Raw genomic sequence first — 21,695 nt, forward strand, 5'->3', positions numbered from 1 at the left:
TTCTTATATGAGGAAACTGAAAACATTTTACAATTTTACAAGTTCAGAGATAAAATATATTGTATTTAGGTTGATTACCACCTACCTTAGGTTTCTACAACTGAAGTAGTTGTACATTCACCTGCTATTTTGTGTTTGCCTGTACACTTGTGGTAAGTACTTTGAATCATGAAGTTTTGAGGTTCTTAACTGTCTCGTGGTAGTTTAAGTGATCATTGACTCTGATATTTGTGTTTTAGATTCTTTGTGTCTCTCTCTGTCTCTGAGATAGAATCTTGTTATGCATAAGCTGTCCTGGAAATCACAGCCTCCTGCATCCTGTTCAGTTCCAAAAAAACAGTCATTAGAACAGATTCTCTTAGTTTGGGATTTAGATCAAGTCTGAATATTTTTGTATTGTTCTAATTGCTTATATACAGTAACTCTCAGATAAAAAAAATCATAAAATATAAGCAATTAGAACCCGAATTTTCAGTTTTATGACTTTATTTGACAGTTTTCATCCTTGTTGACTTTTAACATGGTAATATCTTGATTCTTGAATCCTCATCTCAATAAATTTTCTGGAAAATGCACATGGATACAGTATGGAATGTTTCTTATTCCTTTTGCTCAGATAGTTTTGTTGAACCTGTTGTCAACACTTATATCTGGAGTTTCCGTCTCATTCAGACAAATTCCCAGGTGTAGTTGTTTGAATCCACTCTGTAGATGGGCTTGTGCATGTTGATGGTGTATTTTTGGGTAACCACATTATTGATGATAGAATGACCGTTCTTTTTCTGAGAGAACCACATGTTTTGTGTTGAAGGTGGCGGCATAGGACTTGCTCTCCTTGTCTCTTTTCCTAAGGACACAAATTCATGACTGTGTATTTGGTTATTGTTTTGCCAATAATGATGGTCACTTTAAGCTTTCTCAGGAATTTGTTTTTTTTTTTGTTTGTTTGTTGTTGTTTTTTTCCCATTCATTTATTTAGTTTATAAATAAAGTCACGCACAATTATGATACAGAATACAGTATGTTCACAATGGCATGGCTAAATTAAACCAATTAACATGTTATATCACACATATTCATCATTTTGTTTTGAGAACACTTAAAGTATACTATCTCACAACTTTTAAAATATAGCATATTGTTATCAACCATATTTATCATGCTCTCAGTAGACCTCAAGACTTCACAGAGTCCATGCCTCTTGTCCAACTGCAGTTTTATATCCTTAAACCAATCGTTTCCCCATTGTTAAAAGACCCACATTGAAGCCTAATAGCCACAATTCTGCTCTCTGTTCCCATAAGTTCATCATTTCTAGGTTACACATAAAATTGAAATTGTGTGACATTTGTCTTCCAGTGTGTCACTTATTTTTTTTTGGCAAGCATATAGCTTTATTACTTACTAAAGATGAAATCAAATTTGCATGCACAGGAGATCACTCACTAAAACACCTTGGATTCATCACATATTTGAGTTTCTCTATCTATCTATCTATCTATCTATCTATCTATCTATCTATCTATCTGCATGCAATATGTTATACATCAATAGCAGCAACAGCCTTTCCAGGTTCTGCAGTCCTTTGAACAAAATTGTAGAGACATCTAGCACACTACATTAAAAAAACAAAAACAAACTAACAAACAAACGACAACAACAACAAAAAAGTAAAAAAAAACAGAATCCCAGAAAACAGCACAGTTCTGTTACTCTTGTCCTACTTGGCACCATTTTTTTTTTTTTTAAATTAGTTTCTCAGTCATCATCTGGGAGGAAACCATTCTGAGCAACATCATTAAAAACAGCTCTGATAAAGCATGGTCACTACTATGTATCATAAAGCAGGTCCATATATGAGTGAGTACATATCATGTTTGTCTTTTTGTGATTGGGTTACCCCTCAGGAATATACTAAGCCTTTTTTCATTGCTGTCTATAAATATGACTGACAGCTCTATCTACTTAGTCAATACTCCTTTTATTTTTATTTTTTTCTGTATAACAAACAAGGTTTCTCTGTGTAACAGTCCTTGCTGTCCTGAACTCCTTCTGTAGACCAGGCTGGCCTCAAAGAACTCACAAAGAACCACCTGCCTCTGCCTCCTGAGTACTGGAATTAAAAGCATGTACCAGCACCTGGCAGCTATTTTAATCTTAATTTAAAAAAATAAATAAATGGAATTTATAAAGTAAATATAATTGAGTAAAAGTATTAATTTAACAGATGACTTTCCTTTGTAGATAACTTGCCCAGATTGGGTTTCATGCGAAGGTGTATCCTCAGATACGGTTTTAGACTTTAAATAATTTGACACAAGGTTTTCGTATAAAAAGAGTATTGATAATATAAGCCTTTTGTTTATTATTTTAGTTTAATCACACTGCAAAAGGCCAGCATGTAGACTTTTAATACTAGACCTTTTTTTTTTGCTATGAGTATTTATTTTGATTTATAATTTAGACCAGTGCTGTCTACCAGAAACACAATATAAATCATATTTACATAGTTTAAATTTGTATTTTCTTTAACCCAATGGCAGTCACTGTAAAATTGAGAGGTTTACTTTCTTTCTAATTCCTTTTTTGTTTTTTTTTTTTTGTTTGTTTTGTTTTGTTTTTTCGAGACAGGGTTTCTCTGTGTAGTTTTGGAGGCTGTCCTGGAACTCGCTCTGGAGACCAGGCTGGCCTCGAACTCACAGAGATCTGCCTGCCTCTGCCTCCCGAGTGCTGGGATTAAAGGCGCGCGCCACCAACGCCCGGCTTCTTCCCAATTCTTCACATGTGATTTCTGTTTTAAAAAACCCACGGCACACACCACCTTGAAATTTGTGCCAAGCTCTGTTGATTTCCCAAGCACAACACGTGTTTCTACCATGGGAGGACAATAATTAAAAGATTGAGCACTTCTTTACTGTAGATTATCGGTAAAAAGTCAGGGTACCCTTTCAGTGTTAATGCTGTTCCCAGAAACAAATAGGTGACATGCACCAAACATTTTTGATTGAGTTTGATCTCTTTGTCTCTGAAATAGACGGAGGTCTTCTGGAGATGCAGATGTCAGTGATGGAGAGGCAGGACATTTGGTTCCTTGCAGTTAGCTCTATTCAGGGGCCATTTGTTTGTATATACTGCATCAGTTCATTTCAAGCACCAGAGTTTATGTTCATTACTATCCTGGACACAGTAACAAATCGAGAGCAGGCCATAAACCAAGTTTAAAATGAGCTTCTAGACTTAAATTTATGTTACAACTCTGTAAAGCTTTGGTTTACAGATTCAATCCCACGAGATAACGGAATCTGTAACAAATGGTCTGTCAATCCCTTATTTCCATAGCTCTGCAATGAAGTTTATTGATGTGCTGTTGTTGGCAGTTTACCTGCTGTAAGTAGATATGTACAAGACAGGAGTGTGCTATGAGAATTACAAAACTGACTGCCTTGGTGCACATTCTTGTGCTGTCCAGACATCTGCTCTTTTTGCCACAATTAAAAAAGCCAAAAAACCTTCCTTTGTTCTTACATGCTTCTCAGTACCCAGGATTAGTGTGAATGTAGTGACAGTGGTCTGTCTTGTGGCATCCCTGACATTAGTCATTAAATTTTATTTTCACTTTTGATTATCATACCCCCCCTATGATTTCCCCCTTTTTTCCTCCTTTTCTTTTTTCAGGGTCTTCCTTTTGTAGCTCAAATTGGCTTAGTGTTTCTGCTGCCTCAGCGTCCAGTTCAAGAATCACAGGATGCCTAGCCTTAATATTTCTATGAAAAAGCTCCAGTAGTTTTTTTTTTTTTTTTTTTTTTTTTTTTTTTTTTTTTTTTTTTTTTTTTTTATAGAGCTGTTTTCCTGCAGCCTCATGTTCTTGTCTCATTGGTCCACTAACGAAAGAGCTTTTGGTTTATCTCCGGCAGTTTTATCTCCAGTGTGTTGTATGTTTGGCATTCTTCCTGTGTTTGGAGGCATGGAGTGAGTCTGTGAAGGCAGCACTTTGACTTGGAGTTGTGGGGTGCTGGGCTATCGGATGTGTGGAACCCTCCCTTGAGGTTGTCATCAGAGCTGGAGAGGGAGTGATGGTCTGAGGAAGAGATGCAACGAACTACTTTAGTGCTTTTCACACTTTTTAAGACAAGAAGACTGGGTGCTGATGAGAAAGATGCTCAGGCCTCATGCCTGGTGTAGAACCTGGCCTTGGAGACGGCATTCTGTCTAGCATTCTGGAGCAGGCCCCAGTGAGCCGTAGTAGGCAGTAGCTGCAATGAGGAGAAGATGTGAGAGGGGAGTGTGAGCAGTAGGGCTCAGCACCTGGAGAAGATGCTTTAAGTAACTCTGCTCAGGTGTGGCTACCTGGAAGGTGGAGCCTGTGGGCTGAAGACCTGGCTGCTCTAGGAGCTGCAGTTTCTTTCGTGCCCAGATGAGAGGCCGTTCCATGTTCTCTTGTTGATCCATTGAAGGACAAAACTACACTGCTTGGCTTGTGTATACTTTGGTCCTTGCTACATGCCTCTACAGATTTCTGCTGCTTTCCTTACAGATTTCTGAAACACTAAGGTAAATTCATAATTCTTTTTCTTTCCTTTATGAAGGAAACAATATTTAAATTAACAATATTAATTTCCTTTAATTATAACTTTGGTTGCACCCAATCCTATTTGTAAGTAAACCTGACCTAACGTACTGAAATGTGTTTACACTTTAATTGTACTCAGAATTTAACTGATGTAGTGTTTTTTATTTTTTATTTGTTATTTGTTTTGTTTTGGGGACAGGCACTCACCTTGTAGTTCTGGCTGGTGGTAAATCTGTAGGTGACCACAGCCTCCTGAGTGCAGGAATTGGAGGCCTGTGGAGTGGTATAGGTTTTTAAGCAAATGCTTCCACACTTGTAATGGTGAATTTTGTAACTGTGTTTGTGTTTATTAGCTTTCTTGATAGATAAAACCCTTTTAATTCATTTTTGACTAGCTGATTAAAAAATTAATAAAATTAATCACTTCTAGTGTTTACCTCCCTTAACTAAACATATGTTTGGCTTTGACTTAGCAAACAGGTTGGGCCACTGTTGTATTAGTGCAAAAGTACTCTAGCCTGTGCAATTGTTCCCCACCCTGATTGGTTTTGGGTAACAAGAGTAAGTAGCCTCTGTGCCTTTCCAAGTGTGAATTTTAAATGATTTAGTAGTTAACTGTTTAAGTTGGTTGTAATGAATTCATTGCCAAAATACATGTCCTGCTTAGCATGAGGCAATAGAATTACCAGTTCAAGGCCAGCCTGGGCTATATGTTAGGAAAAAGAAAGAAATTTGTATCTTTTCTGTTAATCTCAAATTAATTCCACTTTCATTTTTTTGTTTTGTTTTTGAGTTTTTACCTCTTTTTTTTTAATTAAAAAATTTCTGAAACATTGTATATTCTAGAAACAGTTTTTTTTTTTTTTTTTTTGAGGCTTATGAGTTGGATCAGTGTGTAAAGGCCCTTGAAGTGATGGTGACCTATGCTCAACACCTGGAACCACCATGGAGTGGGAAGGGAGAATCTATTCCATAGTGTAGCTCTCTGTTCACCTTCCCAACCCTCACCTGGAGTTTAGATTTACTTTTGTATCTTTGCAATCTTTTAGTTTTACTTGAGATACTCTGCTTTTGTTCATTAAATAATAGCTGGTATTGTTAATAGTTGAAACAAACATACAAAGTTTATCCTTTGTGAAAGCAAGGATTACCACTTAGATGTGTTTTGTCAGATTTGTTCCTTAGCCAACTTTAACTGACTTCTTTTCAAAGCTTCCGGGAGGCTGTTCCATATTTATATATATTGTTGTTGTTTTTGTTTTTTGTTTGTTTTGTTTTTTATTTTTCTATCTGGAGACCAGGCTGGCCTCAAGCTCACAGAGATTCGCCTACCTTTGTCTCCCAGTGGTGGGTTTAAACGCGTGCGCCACCAACGCCCGGCTTATTTATATTTTTACTTTATAGTTTCATTTTTTTTTTTCCTGCTTGACAGCTTTGAGATCTTTATTTTTGATAATTCTTAAGATTTGTTTCTAGGATCTGATAGTGATTCTGTACTGATTAGTTATAACTAAAACATTTGGTCACTGAAATTGTAGTTCATTTACAGAACTAGAGAGATGTTTTGGTTGCTTTATTTTCAAATAGTTACCTGTGTCTTACAGTATTTAGTTCTTTGTTTTCACTTTAGATTTAGTAATAGCTAGATAATTTTTTTCTTGCTATCAAATCATTATCTTCTTTGTTGTTGTTTTCATTATCTTAGTAATTTTCTGTGGAATGTTGTATCTTTCTCAAGGTATTCTTTTGACTTGTTCTCCTTAATTTGATCCCTATCATTCTGCCATTCTCCTCCAGCATGACAATTATATATGGTACTGCTGAGTGTAACAGTGGATAATAATTTTTCAAACTTCTATTCTTTGAAGGCAAGTGATTTGACTTCCTTAACTCTGTCTTTATAATGTTGAGTTACCTCATAGGGATACTGGTTTTTAAAGAGTCCATGCTTGACACTCAGCATAAAACCAGTACCAACTTAGCTGCCATGGTATTTTTCTCATCTTGGGGAATTGAATCTGGGGACCTGCACACCAGATAAGCACTCTGCCACTGCAATGCACACTTTTATTGCTACCACAGAGATTTCAGTTGGAAGGCTTATCCTTTGAGCCATTTCAAAGATGAACAATTTCTGATACTAATTTTTTTTTACTTTCTCTGTAGTCTTTAGTTATAATCTGTTCATGTATATAAATAACATTAGAAGTCTCATTGTGTATGGCCTCACTGAGGCAAGGAGGTGTTCCCTTTATGGGGTTATAGTCTACAAGAGGTGCTTCCTACTAGTACAGAGCAAGGCAATCCTCTAGTCTTTGCTGTTTGCTATTACTCAGGTGAATTTTCCCTCCCTCCCTCCCTCCCTCCTCCCTCCCTCCCTCCCTTTCTTTTCTTTTTACCTCCCTCTCTTCTCTTTTCTCTTCTCTTTTCTTTTCTTTTTTTAAGACAAGATTTCTTTGTAACCCTGGATTCCTGGAACTCCTTTTGTAGACCAAGCTGGCCTTGAATTTAAAGATCAGCCTGCCTCTGTCTCCCAAGTGCTGGGATTAAAGGCGTGCACAACCACCATCTGGCTCTCTCCTCATTTTTTTTATATAAGAATTTCTGTGCTTGTACATTACACATTTAAATGTTTTAAAACGTTACTTGGAATTTTATTTAAATGAAAAATTTCTGTGCTTGTACATTACACATTTAAATGTTTTAAAACGTTACTTGGAATTTTATTTAAATGAAAAATTTGAGACAAATAACATGCAGACCACTTAATCTGGATACAGCTGTTGTTAGCATTTTGGGGGCAAAAAAATGTCATGTGCTCTCTCTGGTTGTCTGTTTACATCATTCTATAAATTTCCTTCATGATTTGATTGACTTCTGCAGCAGAGCTGCATCCTGCCTGCTCCACTCTATGACAGTTATGTTACCTACACAATGCCCTATTTAGCTTTGGGTATTTCCGTATATAACACCACAAGAATATTATTGCTGGGAATGTTGTCTGCCCAATGAGATTTTTTTCCATAAAAACACAGTATCACTGTGACTCCAGAAACTTATGTCAGTATAGTATTTCATCTCTTTTACCCTCTATTTTACTTTTTCTACTTGATTTAATGTTGCATATAGTATCCTTTCTTCCCAAGTAGGTTCCAAGTCTAGTTTAATGTTAGATATTTTGCTTAATTGTTTGTTTTTAATCCTTCAATCTTTTAACATGGTCCTACTTATTTTTATCACCATCAGAACTATCTTCATTTTGTCCTTGTTATTCCTCATGGTTAGATTGCTGGAATAATTTAGGGTCCTCAAAGTGTCTGTATACACAGCAGGATGCATAAATGCATCCGTCCCCATAGGATTTGCCTGGTTAAGATGTTGCCAGATTATTTGTCCACCCTTTCTATCTAATAACCCAACAGTAGGTAAGGGATGAATATCCAGCTCCTCCTCAAAGTTTATTTCTAGGTTTTGGAAGCCAATGTCTGGCGGCATTTTGACCTGTTGGCAACAGTCTTACTTTAGCTGTAGCACTCTCACATTCATTGACCAGCTCTGCTCACCAGCACCATCTCTTCCACATATTAAAATTATTGCTTTATGAGGCTGGCTCGTTTTCTCAGAGGGTAGATGAGTTTGCTGCCAAACTGTTTAAATTAGTAGTGACATGAATCCTGCAGGTTGTCTTCCAACCTTGACACATTAACCCTGGTACACACGAACACACCCCATGAAAACAGAGATTAATTCATGAGTTACTGTTTTTGATGACAATTCACAACCTCCCATGGATTCATTCTTCACACTGTCTGCCTTGTCTCTGTGCCAGGCCCTCGTGTTTGAAGACCTCATCAAATATTTTTAACATGTCCTAAAAAGTAGTCTCAACATCTCTCCTGCCCCAGACCTGGAATTATTTGACTTCAATAAGCAGCTTACCTGGGGCAATGCATGCTAGTTGTTTTTCCTGAAAGTGTTTGCTTTCTAAACCTTTGAGCTTCTTCAAGTTAGGAAGGAGTGTGTCTGTCTGTCTGTCTGTCTGTCTGTCTGTCTGTCTGTCTGTCTGTCTGTGTCTCTGTGTGTATATGATCACAAGTATGCATATACCTATACATATATGTAATTCTGTGTCTCTGTGTGTATATGATCACAAGTATGCATATACCTATACATATATGTAATTCTGTGTCTCTCTGTGTATATGATCACAAGTATGCATATACCTATACATATATGTAATGGGGAATACTGAACTTGATCAAGATCATAGATGCTTTCATTCATTTACTCAATTAAAATTGAGTTTGTTTTGGTTTCATTTCCTTCTTTTCTCTCATATTAAAAAAATAACCCCCCCCCCGCAAATGTTTTCCTTTATAAGAGTTGCCATGCTCATCTTGTCACTTCATAGCATAGAAACCCTAACAAAGCCGGGCGTTGTTGGCGTACGCCTTTAATCACAACACTCGGTAGGCAGAGGCAGGTGGATCCCTGTGAGTTCGAGGCCAGCCTGGTCTCCAGAGCGAGTGCCAGGATAGGCTCCAAAGCTACATAGAGTAACCCTGTCTCGAAACAAAACAAAACAAAACAATAGTCAAAACTTTTACCAAGTGTGTGTTGAGACAATTGTCATTACTTTCTTCTTAGAACTTGTACCCTGGTTCTCCTAATCTTTTGTAAGTAGCTAAATTCATTGTTTCCTGTTCGTTTGTGGTTTTTTATTTTCCCATTACACTAAAACACATTATATAATCTTTTGCATATGTAAAATAAATTGGAAATTCTTAGCATCAGTTCATAAAAGTATTTTTTAACAGAAATTATAAATTATATAAATTCAGCATTTTCACAGTATGTTGTGTTTCTATGTTATAGTTTATTTGTCCAATGTGGTTATTGAATATTGTGTTACTCAAGTGGTTTCCAGTGTATAACTTTGTGCATGTGTATGTGTTAGAATTGTTATGTGAAATTGTCACACAAATTCTTAGGAATAAAATTATTGCCTCTGGATTGTATTGTGTGTTTAGTTTTGTCTTGCGCATTTTGCAGTGCCAAACACAGAGAGTTGCTGCTGTTTCATTTGTAGCAGGAGTATCTTTTACAAATATTGAGTGTTTGCCTCACATGGTTGAAAGATGATATCTCAGTATACTTCTTTCTTCAACTCTCTTAGAATGAAGGAAGATGATCATTTATTTATCTTTAAGTGTCAGTTTTTGCCTCTCTATGTAGTCTGTTAGTAAACAGTTTGGTGTTTTCAATAGTCTTAATAAATTAAAGACACACAGGCTATTATCACACATTGTTTGTTGTAGATGCTTTTCTTAATTTGTCCCTTTGTCTTTTGACTTGTTCTTTTGGCAATGCAAAAGACAGTATCACTGTGTAGTCCTGACTGGTTTAGTTCCTAAGCTACCAAGGAGTAAACGGAATAATATAACATCATCATTTTACTTTGTACAATGTTGGGACCAGGAGCTATGTTTTACAGAAGTGGCTTCTTGTTTCTTTTCTCCCACTGTTGTTAAAGAAAATGCTTTGAAAGTGTCATAAAATGTATTTCAATCATATTTACTTCACTTCTGCAACTCCTTCCAGACCACTCCACTTCCCTACACCAACTTTGTGTGCTCTTCTTTTAAAGCCAATGGAATCTATAGTGCTTGCTGTTGATAAGTCCCTAGATGTATGGTCTTCACTGGTGTGTAGTCAGCTCCATATGGAGCTACCACTCTTGGCTTTCAGTTTCTCAGCTTTAGTTGTATTTGTTACTTTGGTCATCTGACTCATGCCCAGCTGCTTTCCCACTTGTATTCCAGGCCTAGCATGCAGAAATATGCTATGTTCTATGAGCCAAGAGTGTGGTATAGTTCCTTCACTGTGTGGCATAGTTTTGTTTTGTTTGTTTTTTTTCTTCATAGTCTAAGCTTTCTCCAAATGCGCTTTATGTTTATCGCACCCTCTTCACCCAAGCCTGGGAGAAGGGGCAGAAAGATTATAAGAGCCAGAGGCAGCAGGCAACTACAAAGTAACTGTTATATATAAACAGAGTAGGTGTATGTCTGATCTCACATTAATTGTGAGAGCATGCACAAGACTTGCACAACATCAAGCCAGACAAAAAGCCCAACATGTAGAGAAGACTTGGGTATGATGAAGTCCCACCCTAGCTGAGGATCTATTGGCAATCGATAACTGCTGGGAGAGGAAGAATTTTTTTTAAGAGTATGTATACTCTGGTAGATCCACTTCCTAGTTGTAGATTATATTTCATCTTTGAAACTTGGCTTGCTATGTTTTTGGTTTCTTTCTTTCATGTTTGCTTTCCTGATTATCTTCAATCTCTGTTTAAAACCTCCCCTTTGTTTTAGTACAGTTTTTATGAATAAATAAATAATCCACAAATGTTTTCATTTCCAAAAGATTTACAATAGAACTGAAAGTACAATAACTTTGTTGTTGTTGGAGGTTTTTGGTTGTGTTTTTGTTTTTTGATAAAGGTTTTCTCTGTATAAAAGTCCTGATTTTCCTGGAGCTTACTCGGTACACCAGGGTAACCTCGAACTCAGAAAAATCTGACTGCCTATGCTTCCCAATTGCTGAGATTAAAGGCATGTGCCACTACCACTTGCTGTATAATAAACTTTTTTTTCTATTTTTCTTATTCTAGAATTGCAGAATATGTATTGAGTGTGGTACACGGTCTAGTGCTCAGTGGCATCACAACTGTCTGATATGTGACACTTGTTATCAGCAGCAGGATAATTTATGTCCTTTTTGTGGAAAGTGCTACAATCCAGAATTTCAGAAAGACATGCTCCACTGTAATATGTGTAAGAGGTAAGAAGAATTACCTGTGCTATTTAGCTGTTTTGTGAATTCATTGGTTCTTGTGATCATTTGCACTCTTTCAGCCCCTTTTCTACTGAGTGCTCTTATGAATAGAATTGATTGTTTATGCTTTTGGTTTTTTGGAAACATTGATTCACTATGTGGACTTGGCTGGCCTAGATCTTGCTGTGTAGACGAGGTTGGCCTCAAAATCACAGAGATCTGCCTGCCTCTGCCTCCCAACTGCTGGGATTAAAGTTTTGTACCACCAGGCCCAGATTTCTTTTTTATGAATTTGAAAGACATAAAGAAGCAAATAGGCAAATATAAGAACAGGCATGATCAGAAATGAGCATTGAGAGAAAATTTAAGAGAAGGTAATTTAAAGATAAGGAAGGAAAAATAGGTGAATGTCATTGTAATGATTTCCTTAAGTATCATCTTTTTGAAAACCTTTTGTAGTTTCCAGCCCCATAGCCGCTTTTTTTCATTTTTAACCTTGTCATAACCATTCTCTTCTTTTACTTTTTCTTCCATTCCTCCCCCTCTGTTCCCTCCTCCTCCTCCTCCCCCTTCTTCCCCCCTTTCTCCCCTCTCCCTCCCTCCCCTCCCCTCTCCCCTCTCCCCTTCCCCCTCTCCCTCTCCCTCCTTCCCCCTTCCCCTCTCAACCTCTCCCCCATCTCAGAAATTGGCTTCCCTTTCCTCAGATACTAATTTAGCTTTAAATTAGAGGCTTTCACTTAAATATAATTTTTACTGCAGATGGGTTCACTTAGAATGTGACAAACCAACAGATCATGAATTGGATTCTCAGATCAAAGAAGACTATATCTGCATGTATTGTAAACACCTAGGAGCTGAGATAGATTCCTTACATCCAGGAAATGAACTAGAGATGCCTGAATTACCTACAGGTAAGTGTGTGTGCATGTGTGCACTTTTTAAAAAAGCAACATGTTGATTAGTAACCAACATATTACTTCATTAGTAATAAAGGAAGTCTTTGTATCAACCCCCATTGTATTTTCAGTTTCCAAAGCCTCTCCTTCCTCTCTCCTGTCCTCCTTTGTGTCTTTTTGTATTTGAGACAGTCTTACTATGTAGTCCAGGTTTACCATGAACTCATTAACCTCCTGTGTTAGTCTTCCAAGTGCTTGGATTGTAAGTGTGTACTACCGCACTTGGCTTTCAGTTTCTGAGCTTTTGTATGTTTGTTACCTTGGTCTTCTGAATCAAGCCCAACTGCTTTCTCATTTGTATTTCCAGATCTAGCATGCAGACGTGTGCTGTGTTCTTTAAACCAACAGTTCCTTAATTGTGGCCTATATTTTTTTGGTAGGCAGTGTTTTTTGTTTGTTTGTTTGTTTTTGTTTTTTGTTTTTTTTCTGTTTGTTTGTTTGTTTTTTTGAGACAGGGTTTCTCTGTGTAGCTTTGGAGGCTGGCCTTGAACTCATCTGCCTGCCTATCCCTCCCAAGTGCTGGGATTAAAGGCATGTGCCACCTACGCCCGGCTGGTAGTCAGTGTTTGAGTTTATTTTTGTTGTAAACACAATAGCTATATTCTAAAAAGTGCAAAGAAAATAGACCTTCCTCCGACATTGCTTTTCAGTCATCATGCTAGAAGTTTTTATGGAAGTCCTGTTTTATCATCTATTAAAGACTTAATTAGAAAAGTAATAATTATTAGTATACAGTAGTATTGTCATCATATATAGCATGGCCATCTATATATGCATATAAAAATTCTGTTGACTGTTTTTTTGATTTATTGGTGCTTGATACCGAACCTAGGGCCTTGTTTACCTTTATCTTTGACCTATCCCCTCAGCCTGTAAAGCTTGTTTTAAATATACACACAATCAACCTTGTAATGCAATATTGTCTGTGTTTTTAATTGTAAACAAAATAAAACCTGAAGAAAAACTGTGACATTGCTATTGATAATTTATGCTTATTAAAGTAATGATATAGTTCTTGGCTTGGATAATAAAAAGAAAAACTTAATCTGAGGTAAAGAATTAATCATTTTCTATTAAGATTATTCCAGTGGAATGGAAATTGAAGATGAAGTGCTATTTTTGGATCCAACAGCTAATAAAGATGTCAGTGATCACCAGCCCACAACTGGAATTGTTTCTGATAGTAAGTCTGTTTGTACTTTTGAAGAAAATAGGCAATATGCAAATATCCTCTAAAATGTGAATGAATATGAGCTAATATATGGCCCACTGGAAATTGTTGAGAGAAAATCCTTGTTTTTTTCTTCTCATATTTTACCCCCACCCCTAGTTTTTCTTTGTATAGCCCTGGCTGTCCTGGAAATTGCTCTGTAGATCAGGCTGGCCTCAAAACTCGGATCCACCTCTGCCTGGGATTAAAGGTGCGCATCACCACAGGCTGGTGAGAGGAACCTTTTAAGGCTTGGAAATGTGGCTCAGTCGTAGACAAGAGCCTTTTAGAAAAATTGCCTTTGGCTTGACTATATAGTTTAGCTATAATCTACTCCTTAATATGTACTTTGTTTAGGGACCAAGTGATTTTCTTAAAAAAAAAAAACAAAAACAAAAACAAAAAACAATCCAATGTGTTTTTATGATTGTGAAACTAAAGGTGTGGTAGATTATGAGGTGTTTCTTGCAGAGATAATGAAAAATTTATTATGTGAAGTTATTTCTGTAGTGCTATTGAGAGTATTTTAATGTTTCAACTAAGTTTTTACAGCTTTACTGAATTTCTATAATTAGTAAAATTTCATTTTGGGAAAGTTGCTTATTGAATTATGGGCTTTTCTGAGAGTTTTTAATATAGATGCTTTATGTTAAATCATGTACTTTGAATGGACACATTCGGTTCTAAATGTCCACATTTAACAACTCATTAAAGGTTATACTTTATACAGATGTAACTGGAGGAAATAAGTTATAGCAGACCTGTAGTATATAAATAAATTTTTAATTGTATCGGTGTATCAATGACTAATGTAATAGCAGCATGTTTTGTGTGTGTTTTGGCATTTTATAGTAAAACTTTATCAGTATGAGAGAAATGTTGACTCTTTGCTTAAAAATTCTATAATTTGTTATTTGTAGCAGTTCAAGTGTACACTGAAGAACCACAGAAAAGTAATCCATCAGAAAGCCTTGAGTCAGGTGGTCTCCTCACTTCTGGTATGTTATACATTCAGATTGTCTAATTTAATTGTATTAGAAGACAATAGCCTAATAATTTTTTTTCTTCAACTGGAAGGACAATAGCTAGGTTGTGTATGAAGGGTTTTTCGTTGTTTTACATGTTTAGTAATAACACATTATTTGATGTTTTTCTTTTATCCTTACATGTAGTCTTTCACTACAGTAGGAATGAAAAGTGAGGTTCATTTTGGCATCAGACGGTACATTCATTTTAATCACTAAATTAATTAATTAATCATTAAAATGATAAATGAAGCATTTACTGCCTTCATTGATAGAACCTCAATGGCATTTTGAATAAATGTCTCATTTTCAGCAGTCCTACTTTATAGAGCCATTCGGGCTTAATGCTAATTGAGACTTTTATTTAACTCTCTTAAGTAAAGTCAGGCTAACTTTTGTCTGTTTGCTTGTGTTTTGAGACTGGGTCTCACTATGTATATTTAGCCTTAACTGGCCTAAAGCTCACTATATAGATCTGTCTGCTTTATTCTCCCAAGTGCTGAGATTAAAGGCATGTGACACCATGCCCAGCTTAGTTCAATTTTTAATAAATTAGTACTCTGATTTAAAGATTACTAGTCATACATATTTCAACATCTGACTTATTAATAGACTAGTAAAGATTAGTGTCTAAAGTTGAGACAATAAGGATAAACAAGGATCAAATCCTGTATATATGCTGGATAGGTTAACATATATAGGTAATAATCAAAGAAAACCCATCAGAAGCTGTATCACAGCTGTGTCTACATTGTATCTTTATGTTCTAGATTAGTCTCCCATTTACAAGTCTGGCTTTTCACTTTAAAATTAGCTTTAAAATGAGTTTTACTTGACATATACAGTTTCAGTCTGTAAATGCTTAAATTGCAAATGTGTTAGGGTGCAAATGTGTCATATGTGCATAATAGAAATATATCAGTATTTTAGCCAGGCGGTGGTGGCGCACGCCTTTAATCCCTGCACTCGGGAGGCAGAGGCAGGCGGATCTCTGTGAGTTCCAGATCAGCTTGGTCTACAAGAGCTAGTTCCAGGACAGCCTCCAAAGCCACAGAGAAACCCTGTCTTAAAAAAAAAAAACAAGAAACAACAACAACAACAACAACAACAACAAAAAGAAATATATCAGTATTTGAGTCTCTTGTTTTTGATTTATTTTTAAATGGAAATTACTTTTAACTCTAGGGATCTTACTGAGATGTTTTCAGAAGGCTGTGATTGATTTTAACCTATAAACCATTTGGGAATTTTGGCTTTAATTACTTAAATAATTTCCCTTCTTGAGTACTTTCAGAGTTGTAGCTTAGCCAGATAATTCTGTTTATGGTTAGAGGTTTTGCAATTTGCATGTGAATTAACGTTACCCATATTCTAAATTTTGTAGAATCATCTGACAATAAAATGAATCCTGAATTGGCAAATGAGGTCTATCATGAAATTGATAGTGAAAAAATGGAAATTCTTTGTAAAGGCATGAATGTTTGTGAGGAAGATGAAAATGAAGCCGGAATGGAAGTGACAGAAAACATTCAAGTCCTTCCACATCAGACAATTGTGCCGCAAGAAGAACTGCAGTTGTCAGAGGAACTGGAGCTGGTGTCTAAAGAAGAGCCGAGTCATCCACAGTCAGCTGCTGAGTCTGCTGCACCAGAAGCCTTACTGTCCCCACCAAGTGAACGATCCTTATCGTGTAATGAACCTGTGGTGATAGAAAGAGAGCAAGAAGAAGTGGAGCAGAAGGAAAACTCTGAACTCCCCACTGGGTGTGTGGATTTTGAAATGACTCTTGCTGTTGACAGTTGTGTCAAAGATAGTTCATGCCAAGGAGACAAATCTGTAAAGTTAAGAGCTGAGGGGGAGCCACCATTCTCTTCAGCATCTGACCTGAACAAGGCAGATATGTCTTCCTCCTCAACACTTTGTTTAGACTTGCCTTCATGCGACATGCTGCATGGTTACCCTTCAACTCTCAACTCTGCTGCTGGAAACATCATGCCAACAACATACATCTCAGTCACTCCAAAAATTGGCATGGGTAAACCAGCTATTACCAAAAGAAAATTTTCGCCCGGAAGACCCCGGTCTAAACAGGTAGGATGATACTGTTTAAAGATATTGCAGCTGTCATTTCAAATGTGAAAGTTACATCTAGCTTTGGCTTAGAAGGCAGCTTTTCCATCCACAGAACTCAGTTCCGATGTTTTTGATTTTATTTCGGGAGGAGTGCATTATTTAAAAAATGTTATTAACTGAGAATGTAATTTATTAAAATTTGGGATATAAAAATGCGATCTATTTGTTTATAGTTTCTAATAAGACACATTTACGTTGTTTTTAGTTCCAAAATAATCCTAGAGCTCTAAGAACACAGTGCAAAATTATAAATCCGTAGTAGTGGTGATTATTTTCCACTATATAATATACATATCATATTTTATTATATATTTTGAACATTTATAATAATTATACATATTATGTTTTAACTGTACAAATGGAAATTTTATGCTAGTAAATCTCTCATTTTGATTTTTCTTTCTGTATGTAAATGCTAAGTCTTTGTAAAATTATTTTTTAAGGTAGGACTTACTTATTTTAGATAAAGCAATCTTAAAATGTACTGTTGTCTTTAGCAAGTGAGTGTGCTGGGTAAGTGCTCTGACCTGAAGTCAAACCCACTTGTTTGTTTCCATAGATCATACCATAAGGTTCAGGCTCCCTTGGGATTTCCTATCCTACTCTGAGCCTTCCCAATACTGTAATTCTAAGCTGCTTCTCATTGTTGGGCTTTGCAATTGTTCTTAAGTACTATAGATTATATATTTTAGAGTTGAATTACAGTTCTTTTTAAGTGGATTAATTGAGAATAAACAGTAAAATGAATATAATGTTGCTTAGAATTATTTATTGTTCTACACAATGGCTGCTTTCTGATACCAAACAGTAGGGAAGAGTTTAGTTTGTAGTATTTGCAATTTTAAGTGTTATGATTTAAATTGCTTACAGTAATTATATTTGACTTTTCTGTATTGGAACTGTAAAAGCACTTAAGAAAATCTGTTTTAAAGAACCGCTTTCTCCCCTGAGTAAATCCTATGTATATTTTTAAAAATTTTCTAAAGACAAATTACACAAAAACCAAGGGAGTATTTCTTGCTCTGTGGGAAAGACATGCAGTGAATTACAGTACTTCAAACAGTAGAGAGTATCTGTGTATTTGGAGGTCAGAGGGCACGAGTGATGGACCCGAGGGTGTTGTGCTTGGCAGCAGTCACCCTGGCCATTTCCCGGCTCTAGGTACTTTCATGTGGGACTACCTACACCTTGGTTATGCTCTTTGACACTTGACTTCTGTTATCCCATGAGACTTTTTTCTTCACAAACCAGCACCCACCCCCAATCTTTTTGTTGTTTTGTAAAATCAGCTATGTAACAGTTATGTAGTTCTATTTCTTACCAAAAGGTTAACAAAAGAAATTTTAATCTCACCTTCAGTTGTGGTTGCTATGGCTTTGAATCCTATCAAGATACCACACTGTATGCTTTTTGGTAGGACATCTGCAGCCGATGCTGCTCTGCAACTCCTTGTATTTCAACTCTGTCCTCAAGACTGATGGGATTATAGATGCGGCTGCCCATGTCTGACTTGCAGTGTCTTTTCTAATGTTACATAATGGTTCCACCCTAGGCTAACTAAAAAAAAAGCCTCTGTGGTTCCATTTTGACCCTTACCTTAGAAGTGAGAGTCCTGAGTTGAGAAAGAGGTTTTGCTTTTCTCTGCTGTAAAGTTTTCCATTTCCCGTGTGTGTGTGTGTGTGTGTGTGTGTGTGTGTGTGTGTGTGTGTGTGTGTGTGTGTGTGTGTGTGTAATATGTGTGGAAAACTTTTAAAAAGTGGCAGGAAGTAGCTTAGTGTATTGCTCTGTCCTGCTTCTGCTCTCTGAGTGCTGGGATTATACACTGGTACTACCATGGTTTATCATATCTATACGTTCTAGTATGTAAATTCTGAAATAATAGTAATTTAAATCATGTTTTAAAAAGTGTGTATCTGTTTTGCTTAGATGAGTGTAAGACCTTTGTAATATTGAGCTGAAGGTACATACAAACTAGAAACACCAAACTTTTTGTTTCCTTGTGCTGGTAGTGGTAGTTTTAAAGCCATTCCCCAAATCATTGTTAATGAGCCATAATTGTATTCAGAAACTATTGAAGACTTTACTCTTATAGTGTCCTATCAATCACAATCAGGTCTATGGTATTACCCTTTTTAGGATTGAGCTTTATTGTTCTTTCTTTGTTTTCTTTGAGGTAGGATCCGTCTGATCTGGAGCGCACTATGTAGACCATGTAGACTAGGCAGACCTCCAGCTTGTAGACAGAGAGCTGTCTGCAACTGCCATCCTAATGCAGAATTAAAGGCTGGTGCTACCATTTGAGACTGAAGTTAGTTTGTAGAAATGAGTTGTTTTATGTAAAAAAGACTTTTGTTAGTCATAACAATAAGATGTTACTATAGCTTCATCTGCATAAGTGAGCAAGTATGTCTACCAAGAAACAGCTGATAACTTTATTTCCTGTTGCTGTAAGTTGTCATTCCTCGGCTCTGCCACTTCAAGTATTTTCACAATCCCATAATTAGAATTCTTTTTTCAAGAGACCTTGGCTTTCAGTGTTGAGAGAGATGAAGCCAGACTTTTAGGAGTGTGAAGTTGGCTTGTGAAGTACCAGTCCCTTTCTGGTTTCTGGTTGTTTAGAAGCATACTTCCTTGGAATCTAATAATAACATTGGTTATATTTAATTTGTTGTGTGATGTTTTAATCTTTTGTCTTTTGGGGAGGGTCACCACACAGCTCCCAAGTAAATCACACACAGGCTTATTCTTAGTTATGAATGCCCTGCCTTATCTTGGCTGGTTTCTTGCCATCTATTCTTAACTGATGGGATAATTTATCTTTCTTATATCTGTGTATCTTACTTTCCTCTTCATCAGTGGCCTGGTGGCTGGATGGCTGCTGGCCCCTGATGTCTTCCTCTCCTGTCCTTTTGCTGCTCCTCTTTTCCTAGTTTCTGACTCTGCCTCCAGACCACAGGCAAATTTTATTTAATCAAACACATCTTTGCATCATTAAACAAATGTTCCAGAGCATAAACAAAAGTAATACACCTTAAAATAATCTTCTACAGCAACACATGACAATAGGGCTGACCTAGTGTATTTTTCTCTTCCTTTTTCGTCTGTTTTCCTTTTTGGAGGGAAAGGTTCCTACTTTGAAGCCTAGGCTGGCTCAAACCAGTAGCAATTTTATCTTCTTCAGCCTCTTGAAAGCTGAGATTAGATTTGACTGTCAATAACATTCTCTCTCTCTCTCTCTCTCTCTCTCTCTCTCTCTCTCTCTCTCTCTCTCTCTCTCTGTGTGTGTGTGTGTGTGTGTGTGTGTGTGTGTGTGTGTGTGTGTGTGTGTGAGATCATTTTTTACTTTAAATTCTAGAAACAATGTCATAAAGCATTATTTTTCATTTTCTTGGATAAGGCAAGGAAGGATTCCACAGATTTGAATGTAGTTAAAAGTAGAGCCATTTCAGCAACAGTAAAGAAGCAGCTCACAAAGCTGCCAGCGTCTGAGGTATCAATGAGATGCTGTCCATCCTATTGGCCTAGCTGATACTAACAGAACGGGAAGCTTATGGCTCTGCTCAATAAATTTCCACTGGGACAAGATAATTCTAGGCCTACAGTCAGGGCTGGGGTAGCAGGGCACTGTCAAGTATGAAACATCTAGGTGAAGAGGGTGCCCGAGTCCATGGAGATGCCTTTCCGCTTGCTTTGTCATTGCAGCCTGGTGAACTGTCTTCTGCAAAGGAAGACACAGCTTTTCTGTATCAGCACATTTAACAGAGAACCACATGATGCCATGAGCTCAGTCCTCTTTGCTAATGACTTTATTGCTTGCCATTGCCTAATAACATTCTTTTCACTTAACATTATTGTCCCCTTTTTTCTATCCTACAGTCTTGTAACTTACAATAATAAATGTTTATAAGTTTCCTTGAGAAGGTTAATACTCAAACAGAAAATTATTCTCTGTAACTAGTACAATTCACAGTCTCTATTGGATTTGATAGAGCTTAGTTCTGTGTATCTCTTCTCACTTTTTAGTCTATGTAATTTGAACTCTGTTTTGCTCTCAATTCCAGTTTATATAGCTCAATAGTAACAGTGTATTGTGAGATTGGTAGTTTTAGATTTTAGACTGATGGATGAGCTTAGTGTGTTTGATAGTATAGACCAATGTTTATTGATGAATTCCTTCATGCACACAAAATATAATGGAAGAGAAAAATAGTGTTTAGTAGCTGTTGAACAGAATGCTTGACACAACCTAGAAAAAAGAACATAGCTTGTCCTTGTGCTGATAGTTCAGTTCAAGTAATTACAGAGCAAAGATGCCACTAGGCAGAACACAGGACAGTAGGTGGGTGTGTGCCTACCTGTCAATCAATGGCAGTTAACCTTTTCTCAGAACTTTATGTGAGCTCCTTTTCCTAAACCTGGGGTCTAAAGAATGGTTTATAAGTCAACTTTCTTAATAATAACTTTTTTTTTTTCATTTTTAAGTTCTACGAATTATATTAGGTAATTTCTTCTTAGTCAAAATATATACATGTTATCATGATTTTTCTTCAATTCCTTTTAAAATTACATATAGTCTATCTTCCAGTTTCCCATGATAAAATTCATTATGTAACTATCAAGGTTTTATTAAATAAATTCTTCATAGCAGCCAAGTAGTTTCCTAATTATCCCTGTGTTGACATCGGACTTTCTTGATCTAAAAAGCTCTTCATTTAGTTCACCCATGTTATATGAAATGTAAATGCTTTTGGCATCAAAGCTTACCTAAATTGTGATGAATAATACATAATAACACATACATAATTACCAGAAAATTCTTATTTATGAAAAAATTTAACACTGTATTACTTTTTATGATAGTATATGATAGTTACATCAAGAGAAATTTAAGATGTGCAGCATGAACTATTCTTAGTAAAAGGCCAGTGGACGTAGTGAGAGGGACTCAGTTGAGCTATACCTTG

General features: G+C 36.5%; 1 protein-coding gene across 1 annotated transcript in view; it reads left to right on the forward strand.

Annotated features, from left to right (window-relative positions):
- The window catches only part of Kmt2c (lysine methyltransferase 2C), a 193,961-nt gene that overhangs the window by 88,884 nt on the left and 83,382 nt on the right, over positions 1-21,695 (forward strand). Inside the window, 5 exon segments of the mRNA XM_027428523.1 lie at positions 11,244-11,413; positions 12,167-12,318; positions 13,442-13,546; positions 14,494-14,571; positions 15,983-16,689. Of these exon segments, the coding sequence (XP_027284324.1) occupies positions 11,244-11,413; positions 12,167-12,318; positions 13,442-13,546; positions 14,494-14,571; positions 15,983-16,689 (1,212 nt within the window).

This window comes from Cricetulus griseus, chromosome 8, assembly GCF_003668045.3.
Source record: "Cricetulus griseus strain 17A/GY chromosome 8, alternate assembly CriGri-PICRH-1.0, whole genome shotgun sequence".
Taxonomy (NCBI): Eukaryota; Metazoa; Chordata; class Mammalia; order Rodentia; family Cricetidae; genus Cricetulus; species Cricetulus griseus.